Raw genomic sequence first — 22,209 nt, 5'->3', positions numbered from 1 at the left:
TCAGCTAGGAGAAATATCCTACCACAGCTGAATCTACTGTAGTTTCATAAAAAACAGCAAGAGTGGCAGTTTGGCCACGGAGCCTGAAATGAGGAGAGACCACATAAGTCAATGAACTGGGATCTGGGACTATTAAATAAATTCATATCAGGGTATAGAGACAATAAAGGAGACTGGCTCCTTCTTCAAAGAATACACTAATGAAGGAAATATACAACAAAGTGACTGTGGTAGCCAGACCTTATGAGAGTGAGAACTAGGTCAATGTGGAAACTCCTGCTATGTATTCTGTGGTGTTGGTGAACCTTGATTTCTCTGAAGTTTTACCACTTAATTCAACAATCAGTATTCACCACTTAATTCAACAACCAGTATTCAGCCCTTATAAAATGGCAAAGACATACAGTTGGAGACATAGCCAAGCATGGGCCAATTCAGGCTAAGCCAAGATTTCTACCACAGCATCACTCCAAAAATATTCCGGTCATATGACCTATATTATTTCCTCCTGTTATTTTGCTCTAGGCCTTCCAATGGATAAGTCTGCCAGTTTTCTTTTCAGCTGAAATTTCTGATAATGTTGCTAAAAGAGTTTAATTTGTGCTTTGCATCACATGAAACAGATTAAGTGAAGAAAAACCTCCTGTTCCTTTACCCTTTAGCATGTAAACAAAATAACAGTGCAGGGAAAAAAAAAAAAAAAAGACATTAGATTAGATCATTAAATCACATGTAGCAAAATAACCTAAATACAATTATTCTATGGAGGATGAGAAATGGATTAGAGCTAATATGAAAGATACTGCAAGCAGAAGACCGCAAATCAGACTAGACTTTCTAGTGTGATAGAGCTATAAAAAACGGCACTAACTTTGTCAAAATATGCATGTGCTTAATTTAAAGTAAATGAGTGCAGTAAAGAAATTAGGACATTTCGTAAGTCACCTATGGAAAACCTACTAAATTGGTATTGCCAAATAAACATAAACACAGTATGAATAACCATCAAACAATAAAATACAAAATAAGAAATAACAAGAAATATCTTGTTCACAAGAAAATCTAAAAAATATAAGAAAAAACACACAAAAATTTAACTGTGAAACCAGAAATTTAACAAATATATAAGGAACAAGAGATCAATGAAGGAAGATGGCTGGTCCATGATGAAGGGCTTCAGATCATATACAGCTGTGAACAAGATTTTTTTTTTTCCTTAGTATTCAGGGAAAGTGAGAGCAATGTGCTAGAAATAGAGTTGTTTCCTGAAGGGAGAAACTGAAGACTTAAGACAAACTAAGGGTGATGTCTGAGCTGGTAGAAGAAAAATTAGAATAAAAATAGAAATGGCTTCAGGGCCAGGCAGCCTGAGTTTCAGGATTTTGGAAAACACAGCATATGGGAGAAAAGGGAAAAGGAAGGTAAAGAAAGATGTGGAAGGCTTCCTGGCCACCGAATGGCAGTGATGGATAACTCAAAAGAGAGAAAGCAACAGTAAATAAAATCCAAACTTAGCTCCCAGAAGCAACACAAAGAAAACAAGAGTGAGAGAAGAGCAAGCAATATCACACCATGCAGCATATATGCAACTGCTTTCAATAGACACATCACCTGTCCTCGGTGTTGGACTTCGACTGTCCTCAGGGACAACCTCAACTTTGGTATGGTGAGTAATTGGAATAGCTGAACCAGCCTTCTTCCAAACTCATAGATATTAAATGTCAAACCTGAAATGTTTCTGTAATTTTTAAAGTGTAAGTCCCACAAGAATTTAACCAGATGATTAGCATTTTTTCTTTCTGCAAAGAAATGTTTTATTGTTCCTCCAGCAGAGCTATTTTGGGTCTTTATTGCCACAAGATAAATGAGGAAAGAGAAGATGCTATGAAAAACATAGGGGATCATAGTAAACAGTAAAAGGATATTGACTGACTGAAAAAACACTATGTACTTATATTTTTGAAGGAAAGGTGATTTAAGACAATGTATCTAAATAAATTATTTTTGTGAATTTTTTCCAAAGAGTTTTCTGATCATTAAGGCAAATTATAAGAGCTTGAAAGGAAATGCCTAACTTGTTTTTTGCTGGATGCACTAAACTATCTCTAATCACAAATCTATGTATTACATATACCATAAATAACTTCAGCTATTTACTGTGTGGTTACCAAGAAATGGATAAAAATTGAGAGGCCTGAAATCCCGAATCACTTAAAATCTTGGACAAAGTGTTTAAGGCACTCAGTCTTATATAGCTTAAAAAACTTGTTTTTTCTCAAAGCACAAAGTAACCAGGTACGGGAAGTGAGGTTCTAGTGAAGTGTTAGAAGTGCAGTATCTAAATCCATAAGTAATTTTTTAAAAATATTGACCTTTAAAGTTTCCATGATTAGACAACCTTTACCAAACTGCAACTCAGTATTCTCTCATGAGTCTGTCTCCATTCCCAGCTTAATTGTTCTTGGATTAGTGGCACTCATGCTTTTGTTGGAACAAGTAGCAAAAACATTTTTTTTTTTGGCCAGTTTCCTTCTTCAGAATAAATAACCTCAAGATGGCCTCACAAGTGAAAAAGAGACAGAGGTTTGCTTACAGACTATAATTTCTTCAATAAGATTTTTGTCTCGGCCACCCAGACTGCATACATGGTGCCTCAGAGCATTCTAAAGGCAAGGCACCTTCTAGACTTCATCACAGCTGCACCAGCTGGAGTACTCTTTGATAACCCGGAGACAGAATAAAGACTATCTTCATTAAATCTCAATATAACATGAGTTATGAGGGCTGCAATTATGTTGCAGGACAGGTTTAGAATTCAAAATTATTTTGACAGTCAATTTTTGACAATGTTTTTCTTTTAGAGAAATGTTCTAAAACCTGTTGAAATTCAGCTGAGACAAGTGCAAGATTCTGCACATGAAGAGAAGAATCACTTGTACATGTACAGAACGGGAAACAGCTGACTAAGGTAGCAGTGCTTAAAAGAAAAAGAAAGGGAAAAAAAAAAAAAGTCTAGAGACCATAGTGTAGTATAAGATGAATAAGCATCAGTTGTGCAGTGCTATTTCAAAAAAGCACAACAACAACAAAAAATGTTGACAACATAATGAAATTCTTACAGACAGGAGTCTATGAAGTTCTTAAAGTAACTTTCCTGTTTAATTTGTCACTGGTAAGACTTCAGATAGGACCATACGTCCAGGCTTGGGTGCTAGGTTTCAAGAAAGATGAACAAAACTGGAGAGAATCTGACAGAAGGCAGTCAAAATGAAAAATTCAACTCTAGAGAAAAATGACCTGTAAAAAAGGATTGAACAGGGTTGTGTTGCATAAGACAGAAAAGGCTGAAGCAGGGCATGACAATATTTTCAAGTATATACTTTGTTACAGAAGGGAACTAGTCTGTTCTCAACCTCAAGGGTGGACAGGGTGAGAAGTACCAAGCTCAAATTACGGTAATGTGGATTCAGGTAAGACATTAGGAAACATTCTAGACATAAGGACATTGAAACATTGGGATAGACTGCCTAGAGGGATGATGTAGTCACCATCACTGGAAATCTTCAAGTTTGACAGACATACATCAGAAGTAACACAGGTTTATCAAATAGAATCACAGTGAACAGTTGAAGACTTTATTGTCCTAGGACAGTTTAGATGCCACTATTATTAGGTCATTAATTGTGAAATCAAATTAAACAACCACAACACACAATATTGAGTAATGGCTGGCTTGAAACCGTCAGCACAGCAGCCTTTTCTGCAGAGTCTGAGCATACCCAAGAACATGCTTATAATGGAGCCCTGACGATGGAGATGCAAGCTCATTTCTTCCCCAGAAGCACAGATATACTGTGATGTTAAGAGTACATAATGTACATGACGTATATAAGTGTATCTACCAAACAGCCAGCCAAGGACAGTTTCTTGAAGCTAAAGGAAGATCAGCAGAAGAGACTTAGCTAACTGCTTCTCTGACTGGCTATGATTTACACGCCACAGACTGTGGCTCTTCAAGCCCATCAGAACCTCACCTCCTGTGTAGCACTTGCCCACCGCGCACAGTTAATCAGGGTTCAGAGTCTGCTTTTAATCCCATCTCTTCCACAATTCGGACTCACTCAGCCTTGCTGAGCTGTAATTAAGAGGTTCCTTTATTAAGGTATTTAGCATAACCACTGGTTTGCTCTTAATTCAGCAACTTGAAGCCAAAGACTATATGCATCTAAAAGAAGCACAGTGTAAGCCACACACTGTATTCATGAATTATCCTGTTGTGCTTATGTTCTGAACAGCTAGTAAGTGCACAATAACCACTTTAGCCATAAAAAAGGTATTCGTGCAAGACAAGCCTCAGTCATTAATTCAGGTTATACATTGGAAATGATGTATTAGGATGTTTCTCACTTTGCATATCCTCCTCTATTCAATAAAAAATATCTTTTGTGGACTTCTGTTTATCTTTTGATGGAATGCACACTTTCTGCTTGTCAGTCCGGTACCCACTTGTTAGCCATACTCTCAAGTTTCTCATTACTTCAGAAAGGTATTACAATAATTAGACTTCACATTCTCTATATTTTCCAAATTTTTGTTTCTATATTGTCTATATATATCATACTGAAATTGTGTACTCTTGAGACTATGATTCTAAAATTGCATTGCTTGAACTGCATGTAACTAATCTTTTCAGATGTAAAAATCTGGTTTCCTTCATCAATCTAAATATGCCTTCAGGTAACTGTTTTACTGTCTTGGCATGTATTATTCTGCCTTAATCTCTGTTTATGAGACATTTTAAAAGCCATGAAGAAATATACACTGCAGGTTGTCCAAATGAATAAATCCAGTTGAAAGTCATAATGATCAATTCTGTAATCCAATAACACTCTTATTGTACGAAGCAGAATCTGACTATTTTTACAGCATTACAATTGTAATTTTTCATATCAAGCATTTTCCAAATGTATCTTTGTAGTTTGAGCCCTCATTCTGCCAATGCCCTATATTCAAATAAATCCTGCAATGAGTCTCTAAAATCATGACATTAAAAACAAATAAACAAACAAAAAATCCAACAATTATTTGTTTCCTGAATGCAGAGACTCCCAGGTTTTTATGTTTTTCTCTACCACTAGTTTCTAGGATGGTTAGAAAGTTTTTTTCTTTTTTAAAAACAAAAGCTGAAATTCACAGGTATTCACATAATTCCTGGTGAATTGTGTGAATGTTTTCCTGAAGAAAAACACCAATTGTTATGAAACTCATAGAGACTATGAGAAGAATGACTAACATGAAAGCCCAATTAATAAAAAATGAAATTAATGTGAGGAAGTACAACTTTTTTTCCAAAGGATATCTATACAACAACTACCAGGAGCAACTGTGAGGTATCTCAGATGATACCTTGTATCAGAAGCAATCCAAATGTTTTCAGAATGTCCCATTTATTAACTTGACAGAGCACTCTGAAGTGCAGATCAGATTGTTTGAAATACCATTACAAAATTATGAAAGGGGGGATTAATACCTGTTCTCAGCAGAATACTAAAAGGTATTAGGAGAAATATGGTCCACAGAGCTTGTTAGCCATCTCTGTAAAAATATGTCAATACATTCTGGAATGGGTAGATGTCCTTCACTGCACATAACAGTATATCCCTAGGCCACAGCTGCAGCATGAGCTTAACTCAGACCTCAAGGCTGTACCAAAAGCTCATCAACAGAGAAACATACTGCAGAGGATTTCAGTAAGCAACAATCCTAACATGCCAGCATGCCTATCTACCTTTGAACCAGCATTTTGTACTTGAGTCATCAGGTTATCTCACAGAAACAATACCAAAGAGGATTACAGCATCCTAGGGGCTAAAAGCACATCCCTAGTTTGTGTCTGCAGTCTACAAGGGTTACATGGCACCAGGTGTTGGTATTCCCTCAAACAGGGTTTCTTCAGTGCATCTTATGCTTCTTCACATCTGCCGTACCTGTCCTACGTAAAAGCTGATGACTGCCTATTGTATACCTCCTTCTGTGGTGAACCTGGTGAGCAGACAGAGTGGATGAACTTTCCCAGTGTCTGAAACGCAGGTAAGAGGATCATTTTGGGGACTAGACCTCCCTTTTCAGTGAGGGTGGCCACTGTGCCCGAATAAGAGTCCCACTGATTCCTTCAGGCACAGTTCCCTTCATTCCCTCCGCCCCAGCAGAACAAGTTTTAGCTCTTTGGTATCATTAACCAAATGAGTGAATAATAACTAGTGCTATTGTTATTATAACCAGGGGGACCAAACTGGTAAAAGACAATAGAGGAATTTTGTTTTGTTCTAGAAGTTGTGCATTTGAATATTTATTACAAATAAATGTGCCAAGTGGAATGTTTGCACCTAATGTTTTTTCTTACTGGTTAGCTCCAAGAGCCTATCCAGTGAATATATAGTAATAGATCTCTTCTGCAAGCAAGTTAAATAGTGTTCCTGGCTTTCTTGCTTCACTATACTTGTTTTGATCTTTCCTGGAAAAGACTGAATCTCTTCTATCTTCACGAGATCAAAACTACAACCTGAGATACTAGACCTCAGGAAGTCAATTAAATAGCAAACATACATCCTAAAATGCTGACTAGCCAGGTTGCCTTGAGCTAAATTAATTGGGTTAAATTTCATCTATTTTTACCCTTCAGGACTTGAAAGTACTTGGACAAACAAACACAAAAAACTTTGCCAAGAAAGGACTACCACTGAAAACACCATCTATGTTGCATTCAGAGAGGGACAAGTATTTCAGGACCAATTCCTCCCTCTATCTCTCTCCCCCTGCCCCTCCTCCCCAAATCAACCAGGCATCATCCATTTTTTTGCAAAAGTTAAGAAAAAAAAATCTCTGTGAACACTCTCAAGTGGAAAGGTAATGGAAAAAGATAAAAAAAGAACAGATTTTTTTTTTTTCATTACTGTGTTCAACCAGGTTAAAAAACTTAGAAACATACTATTATGCAGCATTATACACCAAAATGTATTATATTACCTAAGAATTAGGCAGCTATTTCTTAGTCCACAAATTGTAAGTAGTTCGGTTCTTCAAGCACTATGTTATAGTGCAGGAACAAGGTCTGGGAATTAACATCTTTGTCTGGCAGACTTCTACAGATGCCCTAAATCAAACTAGCACTGCAAATATTCAGGTTTTATACAGGTATAAGGTTTTCTTATATACCCCTAACCTTCCAAAGTCCCATTCTTACGGAGGGTTGTCATAGCTCCTCCCAGAGACCATTGAGTTCAAGTCCACCACCTCATCTACGCGGACACATTTTTGGAGGAGCCATAATGCAGTGTTCCCAATACTTCCAAGAATTTATGATTCTCTTACAGCCCCAAATTCCTGCAGCTTTCTGAAAATCTCAGCTTTCTCTCCTAAAAGGACTTCCAGTCCCTGTGGGTTATCCGGAAAAGACTAAACATGACCAGCATAACACAACATCTCTAAAAGCTAAGTGCACAGACCCCAAGGAATATGTAGCTTTAAAACATCGTTATCATTAAACCAACTTCACCTTCTGTCACAGTACTGGTACCATGAGCTAGAACTGCGCTGAACTATGAGCCCTTGTATGCCTTTTCTGCCTGAGGCTCTAATTCTTCCCTTCAGTGTCTCCATTTCTCGGATGCTACTTTTGCAGGATATACTGGCAGTGACAGCTGAGCAGCACACCATTAGAACAACCTCATCGGTTTTGCTGAGAATCTGTTCAGTCTTTGGGAGAAGCATACTGTATGCAAGTGCATCTGTCTGAAGCACACGAAAGAAATTGTGGAGTTCCTACTACTTTATGCCAATGCTAAGGTCTTACAGCCACCTAAGAGTCTCCAGCTCCCCTTCATGCGGTGCTCTCTTATGCAGTCTGCAGGGCATCACACTCACCATTCATCAGCAATAAAAACCAGAGCCTGCCTCAGAAGGATGGTAAGTGCGCCCAGGTTTTCTCTTCAGTCCTGTACTGTTGCCTAAACCTTTCTTTGCAGTATCCCTGGCCCACAGGACTGGAAATTATTAAGAACAATGAAAAGTTTAGGAAACTACTTGCTGTTGGTGAAGAAAGGTGAGCATCCAGATTATTTTACCCCAAGTCTGGATTTTGTATTAAGTTTTTCTAACCCCACATCCAACCCTCCCTCTCTGCATTTCAGAGCAGGCGTTTCAAAGGGAGGACTGAGGCTGAAGTCAGAACTATGCGTGGGATGCCCTGGGCATCTGGTTGGAAACAAAAGAGCAAGCCCACTTTAGTGGAAGCGTGGACACGTGGAAGGGGAGCAGGCTCGCAATCCGCACTCCCTCCCCCAGACCACTGCTGCTGACCCCGCAGGAGCCAGGCCTCTGGGGCTGTGCCTGTTGCCTTACCCTAGAGGTAGGCTCCATTCTCCAGGGCAGATGAATGGTATGTGTGGCATCACCAGCACAAGGCATGCTGGAGCACCACATGGAGGGAAGCTGGCAACTGCGCGTAGCTGCTCTTGAAGAACCTGGAAATAAGGGGGGAAAATACAGACTAAAACAAGAAAATGTGCAGAAATAGGCTTCTCTGCTTTGCGTTGGGGTGCTTAGCACACACCCATTTCTTTGGCAAGTTTATTACTGCCTCGCTGTATTAATAAACCTTTGACAGACAAAGTTTGAACTCTCCCTTCCCCTGCCAAGAAGTTTCAAAAACCTAAATGCAATCAGATGCTCCAAGTTTGCTAGGATTAAAATTAGACCCAAGCACAATGCAGAAAGTGTCCTTTCAACTTTTCCTGGGGAGGAAAGTGGCAAAGTCTGAACACAACAAACCGAAATATTAATGTTTCCTCATTCCTTCCTAATTGCCTAGTCTGATTTAGAGAAAGCTAAGTGATTCAAGAGTCCTTAACAAACAGCAGTCCTCTCTGAGTGACATGCAGTGCAAGCTAAACCCTGATGTTACCTCTAAAGCCAAGACTTCCTAGAACAGGTACCTAGCATCGGGATCCAAAAGCATATTACCAGGCATCTAAACACCCTCGTTTTCTGTGTAACGTGGGGAGCTCCTGACCCCATGAGACCACAGAGTACCCGCCTGAGAGGGTTAAATGGGGTCACTGACTTAATGTGGACTCAAAGCCCAACTCTGGGGTCCTTTCGCAGGATTATTAGGGCAGGAGGAGGAAGGGCGGCTGCGGCTCCGTCTGCAACGCGTATCGGCCGGGGCCAGCCCCGCTCCAGAGGGCTCCGCACCAGCTCAGCACCTCCGTCCCTCCCCGGCCCACTCCCGGGCTGCCCCGGGAAAACTCCTCGGGACATCGCCACTCTCCGGCGGCCAGCTCCATCCCAGGCACGTCCCTGCGCAGCCTGCGCGGCTCCCCCGCCGCCGGGGGCAGGGATGCGGGGGCTTCCTTTGCCTGGCGCCCCTGGGGGGAGCCCCCCGGCCGCCCCTCCGCCGGCCCCAGCAGGGCCTGCCCCCGGAGGGGCTGCTGTGCCGCCCCCGCCCCCGCCGGCCCGCCTGCCCGCGAGCACTCACCATATTACAGATGGAGGCGATGTTTCTGACAGTCATTAGTCTAAAGGTTGCAGCGATCCCACACCGCCATCTTTATAAGGTGAAAACAGCCCCGCTCATGGTGGGAAGAGCGCAGGAATGGAGAGGGGGCGGCGGCGGCGGCTTCTGCTCCGGGGCTGGGATAAAAGCAAGAGGAGGGGACTGCACCGGCACCCTTTGCGCCCGCAGAGCAGCGAGGCCGGGCCTCCCTGCCCTCCCTCCTCCGGGCGAGCGGCCGGGCGCTTCAGCAGCGCGGGGAGAGCAGCCGCATCTCCGCTCCTTCCGCCTCTGCCGCTCGCACGGTCCGCAGGGCCCCGGGCTCCCGCTGGAGCGCTCAGCCGCGCCTCTGCGCCAGCCGGCACCGCGCTAATCTCTCCCTTCCTCCTCCTCCTCCTCCTCCTCCTCCTCCTCCTCTCCTGGCGGCTGCCGTTGCCGCTCGCCGCTCCATTGCAGCGCCGCGCCCGCCGATCCGCGCTGACGGGGCCGGGGAAGGGCAGGTCGGCGGCAGCGGCCGGCGCGGGGGCGGCCCGGCGGGCCCGGCCGGGGCGGCCGCCGCCGCAGCCAATGCGCTGCGGGGAGGAGGGGGCGCGGGGGCTGCCCCGCCGCCTCCCCCGGCCCGCGGCCCCGCCGGCGGCACGCAGCGGCGCGGGACGGGCGCTCCGGCGGCGGCGGGGCCGTCTGCATCCCCCGGCCTGGCACGGCCGCGGGCCTGCCCGGCTCCGGTTTCGGCGCCCGCGGAATCATACGGGCGGGCAGCGGGGCGGCAGGATCCGGGCGGCAGGGTCCAGGCGGGAGGACATGGATGTGCGGCAGCGACGGCAGCGCTGTGCTTTGGGACGTGCTCTCCCCGCCTCGTTCGAGGTACACGGGAGCCCAGGCACTTGCAAACCCCAGAACAGTGGGCTGGAGTGCAACAGGGCCCGCAGCAGGTGCTCTGCGTTGCCGTTCATGCAGACAACATTTATCTTCACAAATGCTGTTTGGTACCGTGTCCACACCACGCTTCTTAGTGCCAGAGTGCTCGCTCACAAGTTCACAACATGTGGCATTTATACAGCACTGTTAATGCAAAAATCTCAGTTCCTCTTCAAACACAAGTCAGTGAAGGCCCATGCCTTTCTCCAAGGTAGAGTAGTATGAGTGCATTAAATTTACACACATGATAATAGGCACAAGGTTGTTAAATAGCTAACTTCAGGCCACACAGCAAATCTCTGAGAGAAGCAAGAACGGAGCTCAGCTAGGGCAATGCTTCATCTTAGAACTCCCCTTTTCCTTGGCAGATGTCACTGTTTTCAGCAGAAGCTGAAGGCCCGTGTGTTGTTCCCCTGCTACGCTGAGGAAATCATTCAAATGAAGGGAGACAACTGCTAACATTTCTCCAGGCACCTCTGCTCCTAACAGCACCTGGCAGTATGGCATGCTCAGGCTTGGCTACGCTTTTCCCTTCCTGATGCTAGAATATAATAATTTCAGCCTATAGAGCCTGGCCCACAGGCGTTATTTACAGCAAACATTCTGAAGTCAATATTTTTTTTTTAATTTCAAGAGAAGTTCTATGATTATTAACAAAAATCTGGCATCAGCAGTAGCATCTAAAGATAAATTCCTACCCTGAGAATACTGTTAGGTAAGTGGCCTCAATCCAGCTCATGGTGGACAAGTGCCCACTTATAAAAATGGTAGCAAATTTGGCATTAGTTGGTATCCTGTTGACAGTTTCAGCAAAGAAACTCAAAACGGAGTTGTCACAGAGACAGAACTTTCTTTCCTCAGTAAATTGGATTAGTTATATCAAATCATTGTAGACATTTGAAGTATAGGATGGAAAAAGATTTTTGGACATTTATGGAGTGAACTCATCAGGGCTACTAAACTGCTTCATAAATCCACGAATCACTATGTAAAAGACCCATCAAATAATGTAACAGTGAGAAAAAAATAATCCTTGGTATAATTCTATTAAGTTCATGGTCTTACATTATGTGTGAATTTGATCCCAAGTGTTTAATTTGCTTAAACTCTGGGGACTGGATTATACGTAATATCACAGGTTTTCTTGACATAACCAAGGGAAATGGGAATTAAGCCGAGGTGTCATTTCAGGACTGGCCACCCCCAGCCTCAGTTCTGAAGCAATCAAAGCCTCCTTGGTCTCCAGTGCATTCCTAAGTAGCCTGTAGAGACTGACAATACTGCACTATAGCTGTTTTTTAAACTCGGATACATCCCTTTTATTCCAGAAGCCTAATTGCATACTCTTTGCTGCAGCCCATTTATTCCAATTTACTGCAGAGAATCGTACTTGATCTCAGTGAAAAGTCATGAAGCAAATGAATGGGTTTGAAAGGTGATTAAAAATTTAAATGAAACAAAATGTGGTAACTAATAAAGCCACTTGCCTCACATATATGTTAATGCCAAGGATGTTATTCCTATAATATGAACCCCAGAGAATCATACAAAGTAGGAAAACAAAAAAAGTAAGAAAAAGGTAAGTGGTATTTTCATACTTTTGCTTTCTCACTGATGCCAGTTACTTGAGTTCAGTGTAAGGTTTCAGGTGGCTTCTGTTTGTTAAACTTTTTTTTTTTTTTTTTAAGCACAAAATTAAATTGCTATTAGTTAAGCATTTATTAGTTGTTCAAGGAAATGACTACTATTGAAAATAAGCGTATTTGGAAATATGCACATACTTACATCGTTCTGTGAAAAATTAGATATCATTATCCTTCATACTAATAAAAATACTTCCATTTCAGGGTGGACACATGTCTTATTTCTGAGGATTCATAATAAAAATAGGAAATAATATACAAGTGTTTATGGGCCAGTTTAACAGTAGTTTATCACTGGCTTTTTTGGTCTTCAGTCATATATCAAACCAGCAAAGAGGAAAGAGACTTTCACACTTGAAATAGGCTGGTGAGTGTTTTGGTTTTCTTCTGGTGTTGTCATTTTCAGGACTAGAAAGTTATTTCTGTACCTTTTTGAAGATAAAAAAGTGCTAAGAAAAGCAACAAATGCTAGTTACAAACATTATAGGAACTGTATAAATAAAGAACAGTGAACAATTGTTTCCACTCTAAAGCATTGCCCTATCCATAACAAACAACTAACCCTGTGTTTCTTCTGAGTGTTAGACAAAGAGAAGGAAAACAAAGGACTATTTATAACCTAAGAGTGCTTATATAATTTCTGTTGAAAGGTCAAAAAATGCCTCCTGCATTTAATTTTAGATCAGTCGTGGTCTCATCTGGTTATACGCTTGAACATTTTCATTTCACTACATAAAACAAGAACCTACTGTAAATATAGTCTTTGGCTAGCAGAGGCTAGGACTTCCATAACATTTTCCATCTGACGTTCTCAGAGTACTTTGCAAACATTCACTCAGACTTGTCAGATTATTGGGTGGCAAGTTAATATTAGCTTCTTTTACAAAGCAAGAAAACAGGCAGCAGAAATTTAGCAACTTGTTCAAAGTTACACAGGAAAGTTAGTAGCAAAGCTGGGACTAGAATATCTGCTCACTCTGTGCTACAAAGAGGATATTGCATTTCCTCTCCAGAAATCTTGGGAAATTCCACAGAGGGTTCATTTATGTTTTTCTTGTAATAAACTCTGGTCCAGAAATGGGTAATCATCAGTCAGTTTTGCTGAACAAGTGTTTGGAACAGAATCAAATTTAGGGTACATTTCCAGGCAATTAAAAGGGCATTTTAATGGAAAAGGCAGGTAAAACAATACTCAGGTTTTCTGGAAGGTGGGAGAATACATAATAGGAATTAAAAGAGAATTCAGATATCTTTCAGTGCTGACAATGTATGTTTAGAATTTTATGAACATTTTTTTATATTTTGCATCTCATATTAAATTATGTTCTACAAAAAATATCAATATGTCTTTAACAGAATGGCAAATATGTAGACACAAGCATGAGGGCTAAGGATTTTCCACAAAGCTTGGCCCCCACAGCAGAACAGATTGGGAGCTTTAGTACAATGCCAAATGCCAACTTGCACTCCGCGGACTGAGGCTGTAGTGCCTGGCTCATAACAGGTCTGCGAAGCCACTCTATTTATACTTGAAATTCTTATGGTAAGAGTGAGTTGTAGTCCATGAGAAATTCATGGCAATTCACAGAAAAGATGGGGAGTCTCCTGAGGGCCTCTTAATCTACCCCCCGCCCCCCCAAACTTCGGAATCACTATTCTTCTTTTAGACCGTCAGCTTCAAAGCAACACCTACCTAGCATTTCCAAATTATCTCAGAAATTATTTCTCTTGATTTAAAATACAGTAAAACTTCATCTTTAGAATCCTAACAAGTCATACTGTCACCTACCAAATATGAAGCACGGAAAATAAAACTTTGCATTACATTCATCTCTGAATCTTGCCTACCTTTGCTAATGTAAACATTATACTAGTTGGCAGAGAGGGAATACCATCTCTTCCTTTTTCTCAGAAATTGCTATTTGACAGAAGAAAACAAAATACATTTACAGCATCTGACTTCATTTTTTTGGCCAGACATCAGATTTGAAAGTCCAAAGATAGCAGAATAAGACAGGTGCAAATACATTCATGTCAAATACACCAAAGGCTGACTCAGTAGATAAAAGGGGCTAATCGTTCTACAGCAATAACCATTAAAGAGCCTATTCTGTGAAGAGGCTGTTTAGGCCTTTACAGTCAGTTCGATGATCGATAATGGCCTAGAGGTGTGATGATCTCAGAAAATCTTACTCGTGCCTTTTTCCTTCTGCTTAATTGTGTTTAAAAAAAAAAATATTAGGAGCTCTGAACAGTGAAAATAAGAGAACTTCTGTATATTGCTTCATCAGTTTACATAATATTAATCTTCCCTGACACTCACTACTCAACTGAAAATATTCCCACATTTCCATAAGTTAGAAGCTTGAAGAATGGCCTCTTTATCGGGTATTTTATTCAGCAAGAAAGCTCACCAGCAAACTTTACTGGCATTTTTCTTATCTATACAAAATGTGCTTTCAGTTGGAAAGATACTATTTAAGTTCTAATCATACATATCGGCTAGAAAGGATAACCAAAATTTTTAGCCATGGAAGTAATTTATCAAAAAAGAAGAGACTCACTGAGTGAAAATAACAGAAAACTTAAGTTTCTAACAGAAATGTATTGCTATTTCTGCCTCTGGAAAGGAAATAACAATTCTGGCTTGCTCTCCTCTTCTTCTCCAAAGATTTTATTTATTATTTTTGTACTATTCTACAGGCTCTAATTTTAACTAATATACACTCTGAGGACTAAACACAAAGGATATTTTGACAGCAGACAGGCTGTAAGTGGCATTTAGTCTATTTTCAGCATGAATTTAAAATAGCTTTTTCATTTTATGTAAATTGTGGCATAAATTAATCAAATTACATTTTTATTACATTAGCATGTCGAAGTTTTAATCAAGTAAAAAAAAAAAAAAAAAAGGCTACTGCATTGTAAGGTCCCAAACCTGCCAATTATTTAATACAGATGGATACTGTCATCCATCTGCAAAGACTGATGGTCACATCACGATTTTACTTGCTTGGGTTTCCTTTGTATCAGTGTGGAGAAAGACAGTGAAATTGAAATGAAACATTAGTGACAATTGTGCATCTTGGTGAACCCAACATGATGTTTTTTAACAACTGTTTTTCAAAAGTCTTTCAGCTGAGAAAGGTATCAGACCAGGGACTTTGAGATTAAATTTGTGCATCCCACAAAGAGAGACTTGGCTGACCAGAGCACTACTCTTCAAGATTTGAACAATTGCATTCAGATCACCACAGACTCCTTAAAAAGTTCAACACTAAATCCACAAAATAACCAAGGCACCCAGCTGCCACTTAGCTAACTTCAAAATGCAGACCTTCAGATATTCTTCTCCATGACTACCTCAAGTGGAAGTGCCCTAATGTAAACAGACCTAACAACATCTACTGGCATGGTTGACCGGGTGCCTGACAGTTTTTCCTGGGCATGTGTGGAACCTGCTAACCTCTCACACCAAAAAGAAGCAAAGGCTCCTCTTTGCTATGAGGTGACCAGTATGGAACAAAAGGTAGCACATTAAGTATCTGATTCTTAAGTATAGTTCTTGTAACAACTGTCTGTACTCCCCCTCTCCTCCCTTAAATACTTTCATGCTCACTAGTCAAGCTCCCATAACTGAAGTTCCTGCCACTTCTGCTCATGACCAGACCTACATCTCTCCTGGTTAGTGATCCAGGATCCACCTCACAATTAAGCTGTACTTTGATCCACCAGTAATGTGGGCTTTCCCACAAGTCCCCAGGATAGCTGGGCTTGTAGGCAGACACAGTGCCCAGCTGAGAAGTTTGTTCAGATAAAAGTTAGAGGCAGCCCTTTCCCTCCAACAAAACATAGAAAGAGCAGATCTACCTGCAGTCTTGTAGGTAGTAACTCAATGGTTGCAGCACTTCCCAGGAAACAGGAGAACCCTACCTGCATGTAAAGAGGCTCGAACCCACATCTGACCCTTGCTAGGACAGTAATTTATTCTATAGGGAAAGTTTGGGAAGGGACAGACAGGGCAGGTGGCCTCTGCATTCCTCCTCTTGAAGCAGTGCCACTATCAGACAAGAAAGTGAGTTCCATAGAGCCAGAGAGAAGGCAAACAACGCAAAGTTTGTATGGGGAAGACAGAAGAAAGCTCATGCACAGGAAGAAAAAGGAGCAGAATTTTATCTGAATAATTAAAATGCTCATCTGGGGTGGATACTGATCACTGGTTTGCTATGCTAACAGAGGTGCTAGTTTACATTCTGTACTGGAAAAGAAGAAACCGAGCTTGACGTTCATCCCACTGGCACAGGTGGTAAAAATGTAAAGGTTTGGATGCCACTTCATCTTTTTGGCTACATTACAAGAAAGGACCGATCTGACTTCTATAGAAAATGGTCATTGCAGAGAACCCCACTTGAAATAACCTGAAGCTACATGCCTCACAAATTCATATGCAGAGAGTGACTTACCTAGAGCCCCAGACAGCTTTTGAATCCTGATGTACTCGCAATAGACTTATTGGCACAGGGATTACATCTGCAACAATGTTTTAAGGAAGTATTAAGAATTAGACAGAAGAGGTAACTAGAAGTGATAAGAAACATTTTCTAGAGCTATCCCTTGATTGCAACTATGTGACTGTTTGTTCCAGGCTGAATCAGATCGGTTTAGATCTGCTGAGGGTAATTTAAACGCAGGGTTCAGAAAACTCTCAGGGATAGTGGACCAACGTGTTATTTTCTTGCCATACACTTTCAGGTGCTCTGCTGGTAGCAGCTCAGTATGAGACAAGACATACTGTTTCTCCCTGAGAGAGGAAGCTATGAATTACCAGCAATATCTCCACCTCTTTGGGAAGCAGGGACTTCTGTTGAATTCAGAACCCCACAAGAACCATGATGTTGTGGTTCCTACCTACTAGCTTTGCTGGGCAACATTCAAAGTCTCTGTGCTACAAATTACTAATTCCCAGTTTCTGAGGAAGCTAATCTGCTTGTACTCACCCTAAAACCTCTTAGTAGTATCCCCAGTCAGGCAGCGCATTTCAGCTGAGGTAGAACAACAGCCGTGGTTTGCATCCACGTTGTGTGCTAACTCGCAGGACGACAGGCCTGGTTCCGCCGCGCCGCCCTGTGAACCGCAGCCCGGGCGTGCTCTAGGGCCAGCTGCATGTGCTGTAACGTCAGCGAGGGTATTAGCGCAGGCTTGAGGCTTACTTCGCTATCCTTACAGACGGATCCTAAGCCTCCTAAAGTAGGGCTTAGATGGGAGTTTAGACAGAGATCAGCAGTATTTAGTTCCTCAAAACTGCTACGCAGCTGTTACTTCACACTGAAGACGCTTTTGTTTCTCTAAGTTAGAGCCCTCTGGGCCCCTGGAGTTCGGCCTGGGCGGAGATGGACGGTTATGCCACAACGAAGACGAAGTCCCTCTCATGAGCCAGGCCGCGCGTCCGCCCCTGACTGACCGCCGCGGGGAGAGCGACTGAGCATCCGGGGCGCTTCTCACTGAGCCAGAAGGCCGCCCCCTCGCCCCCGACGGCGGCGGCCGGGGGCCCGGGCCCTCCCCCTGTTGCGGGGGCAGCCCCACGCCGCCTCCCCCCGCAGCGGCTGCTCGGCCATCCGGTGCGCGGGCCAGCCGCCACCGGCCCCGCGCGGGGTCACGTGCGCCAGCTCTACCAATAGCGAGCGGCGCCCTTCCCGCTGGCTCCCCCTGCCCCCGCCCCCCCCGGCGGCGGGTGCCGCGCGGGGTCTCGCGGGAGCGGCGGGCGGCATTTAAGGCCGCGGGAGGCGCCGCCCCCCCTCTTTCCCCGCTGCCCATGGCTGCGGTAAGGCGGCCGCAGCCGCTCCCGCGCCGAGCGCCGGGCTCCCAACAGGCGGGGTGCGGGGTTGAGGCGGGGGGACGGGGCGGGACCTGCTCGGGTCTTCCCTTCACATATTGCCCTCTCGGAGCCTGGCGGTGGTCCGAGGAGTCAACACAGGGGGATAGAGCACCTTTCCCTCACAGAAACCCAGCGCGGAGCCCTCCCCTCCGCCCTGCATCCTGTCGTGAGGCACAGGCGGCCGTCCCCCTCCTCTCCCCCTCCCCGGCCCCCTCGCTGCTCCGCGCTGACTTCCCTCTCCCTCCGCAGTGCGCGGCCCGGGCCGCACGCACCCCCCGCGGCGGCCGCCCGGCGGGGCGGGAGGCGGCGGAAGGCGTCCCAAGGTACCGGCAAGGCCTTCAGATGGCCCCGAGGGCTCTGTCCGCTGGCCGGCCGCGCTGGGCTGCGGCCGGCGTGGGCAGCAGGCCTCAGCGGTGGGAGGCGCTGGGGACCTGGAGCGGCCTCTGAACGCCGATAGGTAAGGGGGCACGCCGGCTTCATCGCACATCTCACGGCCTAGGGCTGCTTAGGGAAGGCTTTGGGCTTCCGAAACGGAGGGCTTTGAATCCTGAGGCTGTACCACTGAAAGACAGACGTACGTCTGAGGGTACTGGTCTGTTTCACCGTGAGACAAAGAAGTATTTGTGTACATTTGTACCCTTCTGCTCTTTTCTAAATCAAAGGTATTGTGCTGCACAGGCCTCAAATCTGATTCGGTGTAGTGGTTTCTTTTTCATAGGCTGCGTCAAGAAAACTAACAGTTATAACCTGCAGTGCTTTGGGTACTGAATGCTGTAGGCCCTTAAGTTCAAATTGACTTAACCTTTCAAACAGGAAAAAAGCACTGACTGCATAGGCTTTTGGCCCAGTCTTCTAGTACGTCTGTAACGGTGAGGGTTGATGTCTCTTGGCTGAGTTCTATATAATTTGTTACAAGGTATGTGTAAGTAGGCACAAGGTAGCAATGAATTGGCTGGTAAAGAGCGGTCTGTTAAACCTGAAAATTTACAGCTTGCTTCAGGGTAGTGTCAACACTAAAAGCAATTTAGGCTTAATAAACTTTCCATTGTTTCTGATTATCGGTATATTTTAAAAGATGTTAAAAATATGTCCTCTGTGGTTTAAATGGGCTGGTTAGAAAAAAATCTTTTCAACAGATTGAACCATTTGCTACCTTTTGATCTAGGTCTTGATTTGATAAGGAACTTCATGTAAATGACTTCTGCAACTTTGTAGAATATGGCTTTATGAAGGTCTGTAATTTGACATAATATAAATTATAATTTAATAATTTTTGTCTTTTTTTCTGCTCTTTAGGGGTCCCACTTAGCAACTTCATTTGAAATGTTGTAGACACGGATGATCACACCTAAATTAGAAGCAATGCTCAGGACTTCCTAGAAACGAATACATACCTTCTGCTAGAAGGTAAGTGTGCTCTAGCATAACGATAATTGCAGATCGTTTAAAATCTTGCTTTTTGATATTTCACAAATTTCAAGTAAATTGCAATACCTCTTTTGAGTAAATGGTAAGTTCAGGTCATCTCATTTAATAAGAAAAAATCGGTGCTATAACCAACTCCCCTTTTATGCTTTGCCCTCTTAAGTCTGGCAGTGTCTTAAGTGGCCAATACAGAGGGGTACAGCAGTTCTCTCCCAAACCCAGAGGTGAGGTTGAAACTCTTCTTTGGAACGTGCTGAGAGGAACACATTCATGACACTACTGAACTTTGGGAAGTTACCAAATCAACTCTATTGCATTCAAAATAGCTTGTCGGTAGGTTTTGAACTGTCACCTGATGATCGCGCTGAGTCTTAATATCAGTTTCATGTAAATCTTATTTTCCAGGTTTCTCAAGTGCGTTGATGCTTCATGAACCTATGTGAAATATCTTGAGTGAAAGGAGTTCCTTGTAAATTGATTGGTCTCCAGGTATGTAGTGTAAAAAGGATTATCAAATGAAAAGAAAAACAAAACCAAAATTAGTTTTAACTAGTGGAAACCTATGTGGAAATTGTTAGAACTTTATACAGATTTAGCCAATCTAAATTGGAAAAAATCTGAGGAAAGCTTATAGTCACAATAGTTATTGGATCCATGTACTCTAATCCGGCTGGTCCTCTGGAATGGAATCCATACTAATGGTATGGGAAAGGAAAATCCTCTCCTGTAAAAAGGAAGAAATTTGTATTGAGAAATGGCTCTGATTTTAGGGTTAGAGTCATGTGGTGTGTTCATACAGCTCAACTTTAGGCCAGTTACCTCTCTTGTGTGTGTGACACTGACTGCAAATTAAATAAAACTTCTTTTACAGGGAGGAAACCAGCATGTGCAAGGGGTTGGAAGTGATATAGAACGTCAGTTTATGATTTGATGAGTGGCTGATTTATGAATTCATACTGGATTACTCCAGTTGTTGCCTGTGATGTCTTGAAAGTGAAATTGAGACAAGCAATGGTTAAAACTACACAGCTTCAATGACCATGTTTAAACAGGAACCTCGCGGTTTGTTGAAACTGAGGTTTCTTAACAGAAACTGCTGTAATGTATTTCTGTGTCTGTGTGGATTAATTGAAATAAAACATAAGTGCTACCAGAAGTTTGTGTGTTCTGAAGTTTTCTCATCTAGGTCCTTCCAGTACAAAAGGTTTGTTTCGTGGATGTGAATACATGTATTGTCATGCAGAAACATTCTGTTGCCATGTGCAAATTTAATCTTTAGCTTAGAAATCCATTGAAAATGTCCCTCTTAATCTTCATCTTTTATTCTGAATGTCTGGTCATGGTTTTCTGAAGTTTTTTAGAATGCAGAAGCACTTCAACTGGCCAACTTTTAAGTTATTTCATTAGGCTGTATGTGTTATTTTCACATTCTCCAACTAGCTGAAAGATTGTCTCAAACAGTACTATTACATCCTTAGCAAGAATCCTGTTACCTGCCTATTTCAAATAATCAAAAAGGAAAATGTTGCAATATTCCATGTAAAAAAAAACCAATCAGTGTGAAGATCCTTGAAGGGCAAGATCAATATTGTTGAGTGACTGAAGCTTGTATGTGCTTTTCAGTTACTTCTGTCTTAAGTAAATATTAAAAATCTGTTCCTCAATAGTAGGCGTTAACATGAAGTGATTTACGTGCATTCTATTAGTAGCCCGTGCTTCTTTGGAATGCACAGACAAGAATATAAAATACAGTTGGAAGTAACGGCCAGGCACTCCCCGCTGCCTACACAGGAAAGTGGATTAGTGTGGATTTAGGACCAAACTTTGTCTCGGGTGTGCTTGGTCAGACTTCACCTCCATCTAGCCAGGAACTGTTTCTGCTTGTTGTCTTTGCTTAAGCATCTGCTAAACGGGGTGAGTAGTGATCCATCATATTTGCAGCCTGCTAGGCTCACCCAAGTGTTTCTTTTCCTCTGGACTTGTGTTCTAATAAAAGCTAAAACTGCATTTGAAAGACATACAAAAGGACTTTGTTAAACCTGTCTGACAACTGTTCAGTTCCTGTTACGAGAAACAATGAATCATTCTCCTACAAGCCTTGGCAGTTATTTTATAAACCTCTGTCCTCTGCAGCCATGCTCAAGGACTAAGTTTTAGTCTATTCAGTCTTGCCTTACGTGAGCGTGGTTCCGTATCTGATCCATGCTGCCCTGTACAGGTTTTCTAAATCTTCCTTCTCTTAGGTTCTATGCTAGTTGATGGTATTCAGCATAGATAATTTCTAAATGCTGTCTCCTGTTTTCCTGAACTAGTAAGCTTGTTTCCATTTCATAGCTTAGGCTGATGTTTTCAGTGAGCTTTCCACACTTCCAGAACTTTCTGAAGGGAGTAGAAGCTATCTTAGACCTAGGGTTGGAGCTTTCCTTCCCAGATTCATTGGTCATGCAATAAATGGCATTAAATAATAATATTTAGAATTTATTTATAAAATAAATGGCGTTCTGTCCATGAGGATCTTGTCAGAATCAAGATCTTTTGGAGTCTGCAGTCATGGTTAGCTTTGAGTATTCTGCTTTTTTCACATCAACTGATGCTGAAACCAGCTTTGAAATCTTTTCACTTAATGAAAACTATATTTATTCCTCTTCTTTCTGAATTAACGGCCTAGGAGTAGACTAAAGGTCCCTCCTATTTCACGGTAGCTATCACGCCCTTGAAGGACCTATCTGAAGACTTCTTGAAAACAAAGTGTGTTCCCTTGAGTCACCCTCTGCGCTTAGGTGCTGCCTCCTTCAGAG

General features: G+C 42.7%; 1 protein-coding gene and 1 long non-coding RNA gene across 2 annotated transcripts in view; one reads left to right on the top strand and one right to left on the bottom strand.

Moving 5' to 3' along the window:
* Window positions 1–17,715, bottom strand: part of USP46 (ubiquitin specific peptidase 46) — a 40,637-nt gene extending 22,922 nt beyond the window's left edge. The window contains exons 1-3 of the mRNA XM_082316084.1: window positions 17,109–17,715; window positions 16,575–16,641; window positions 9,536–9,690 (exon numbers count right to left, since the gene is read on the bottom strand). Coding sequence (XP_082172210.1) covers window positions 9,536–9,571 — 36 coding nt within the window. The 5' untranslated portion in view covers window positions 9,572–9,690; window positions 16,575–16,641; window positions 17,109–17,715. The remainder of the gene's footprint in view (window positions 1–9,535; window positions 9,691–16,574; window positions 16,642–17,108) is intronic.
* A 372-nt stretch (window positions 17,716–18,087) lies between these two features.
* Window positions 18,088–20,527, top strand: LOC309592086. The gene is made up of 4 exons (XR_014228510.1): window positions 18,088–18,443; window positions 19,283–19,393; window positions 19,817–19,900; window positions 20,283–20,527. It is a non-coding gene; the product is annotated as an uncharacterized lncRNA (long non-coding RNA).
* The last annotated feature ends 1,682 nt before the right edge of the window (window positions 20,528–22,209 follow it).

Source organism: Platalea leucorodia (assembly GCF_965183815.1).
Source record: "Platalea leucorodia genome assembly, chromosome: 6".
Taxonomy (NCBI): domain Eukaryota; kingdom Metazoa; phylum Chordata; class Aves; order Pelecaniformes; family Threskiornithidae; genus Platalea; species Platalea leucorodia.
Note: the sequence above shows the minus strand (reverse complement) of the source record. Positions and strands in the feature narration are given on the sequence as shown.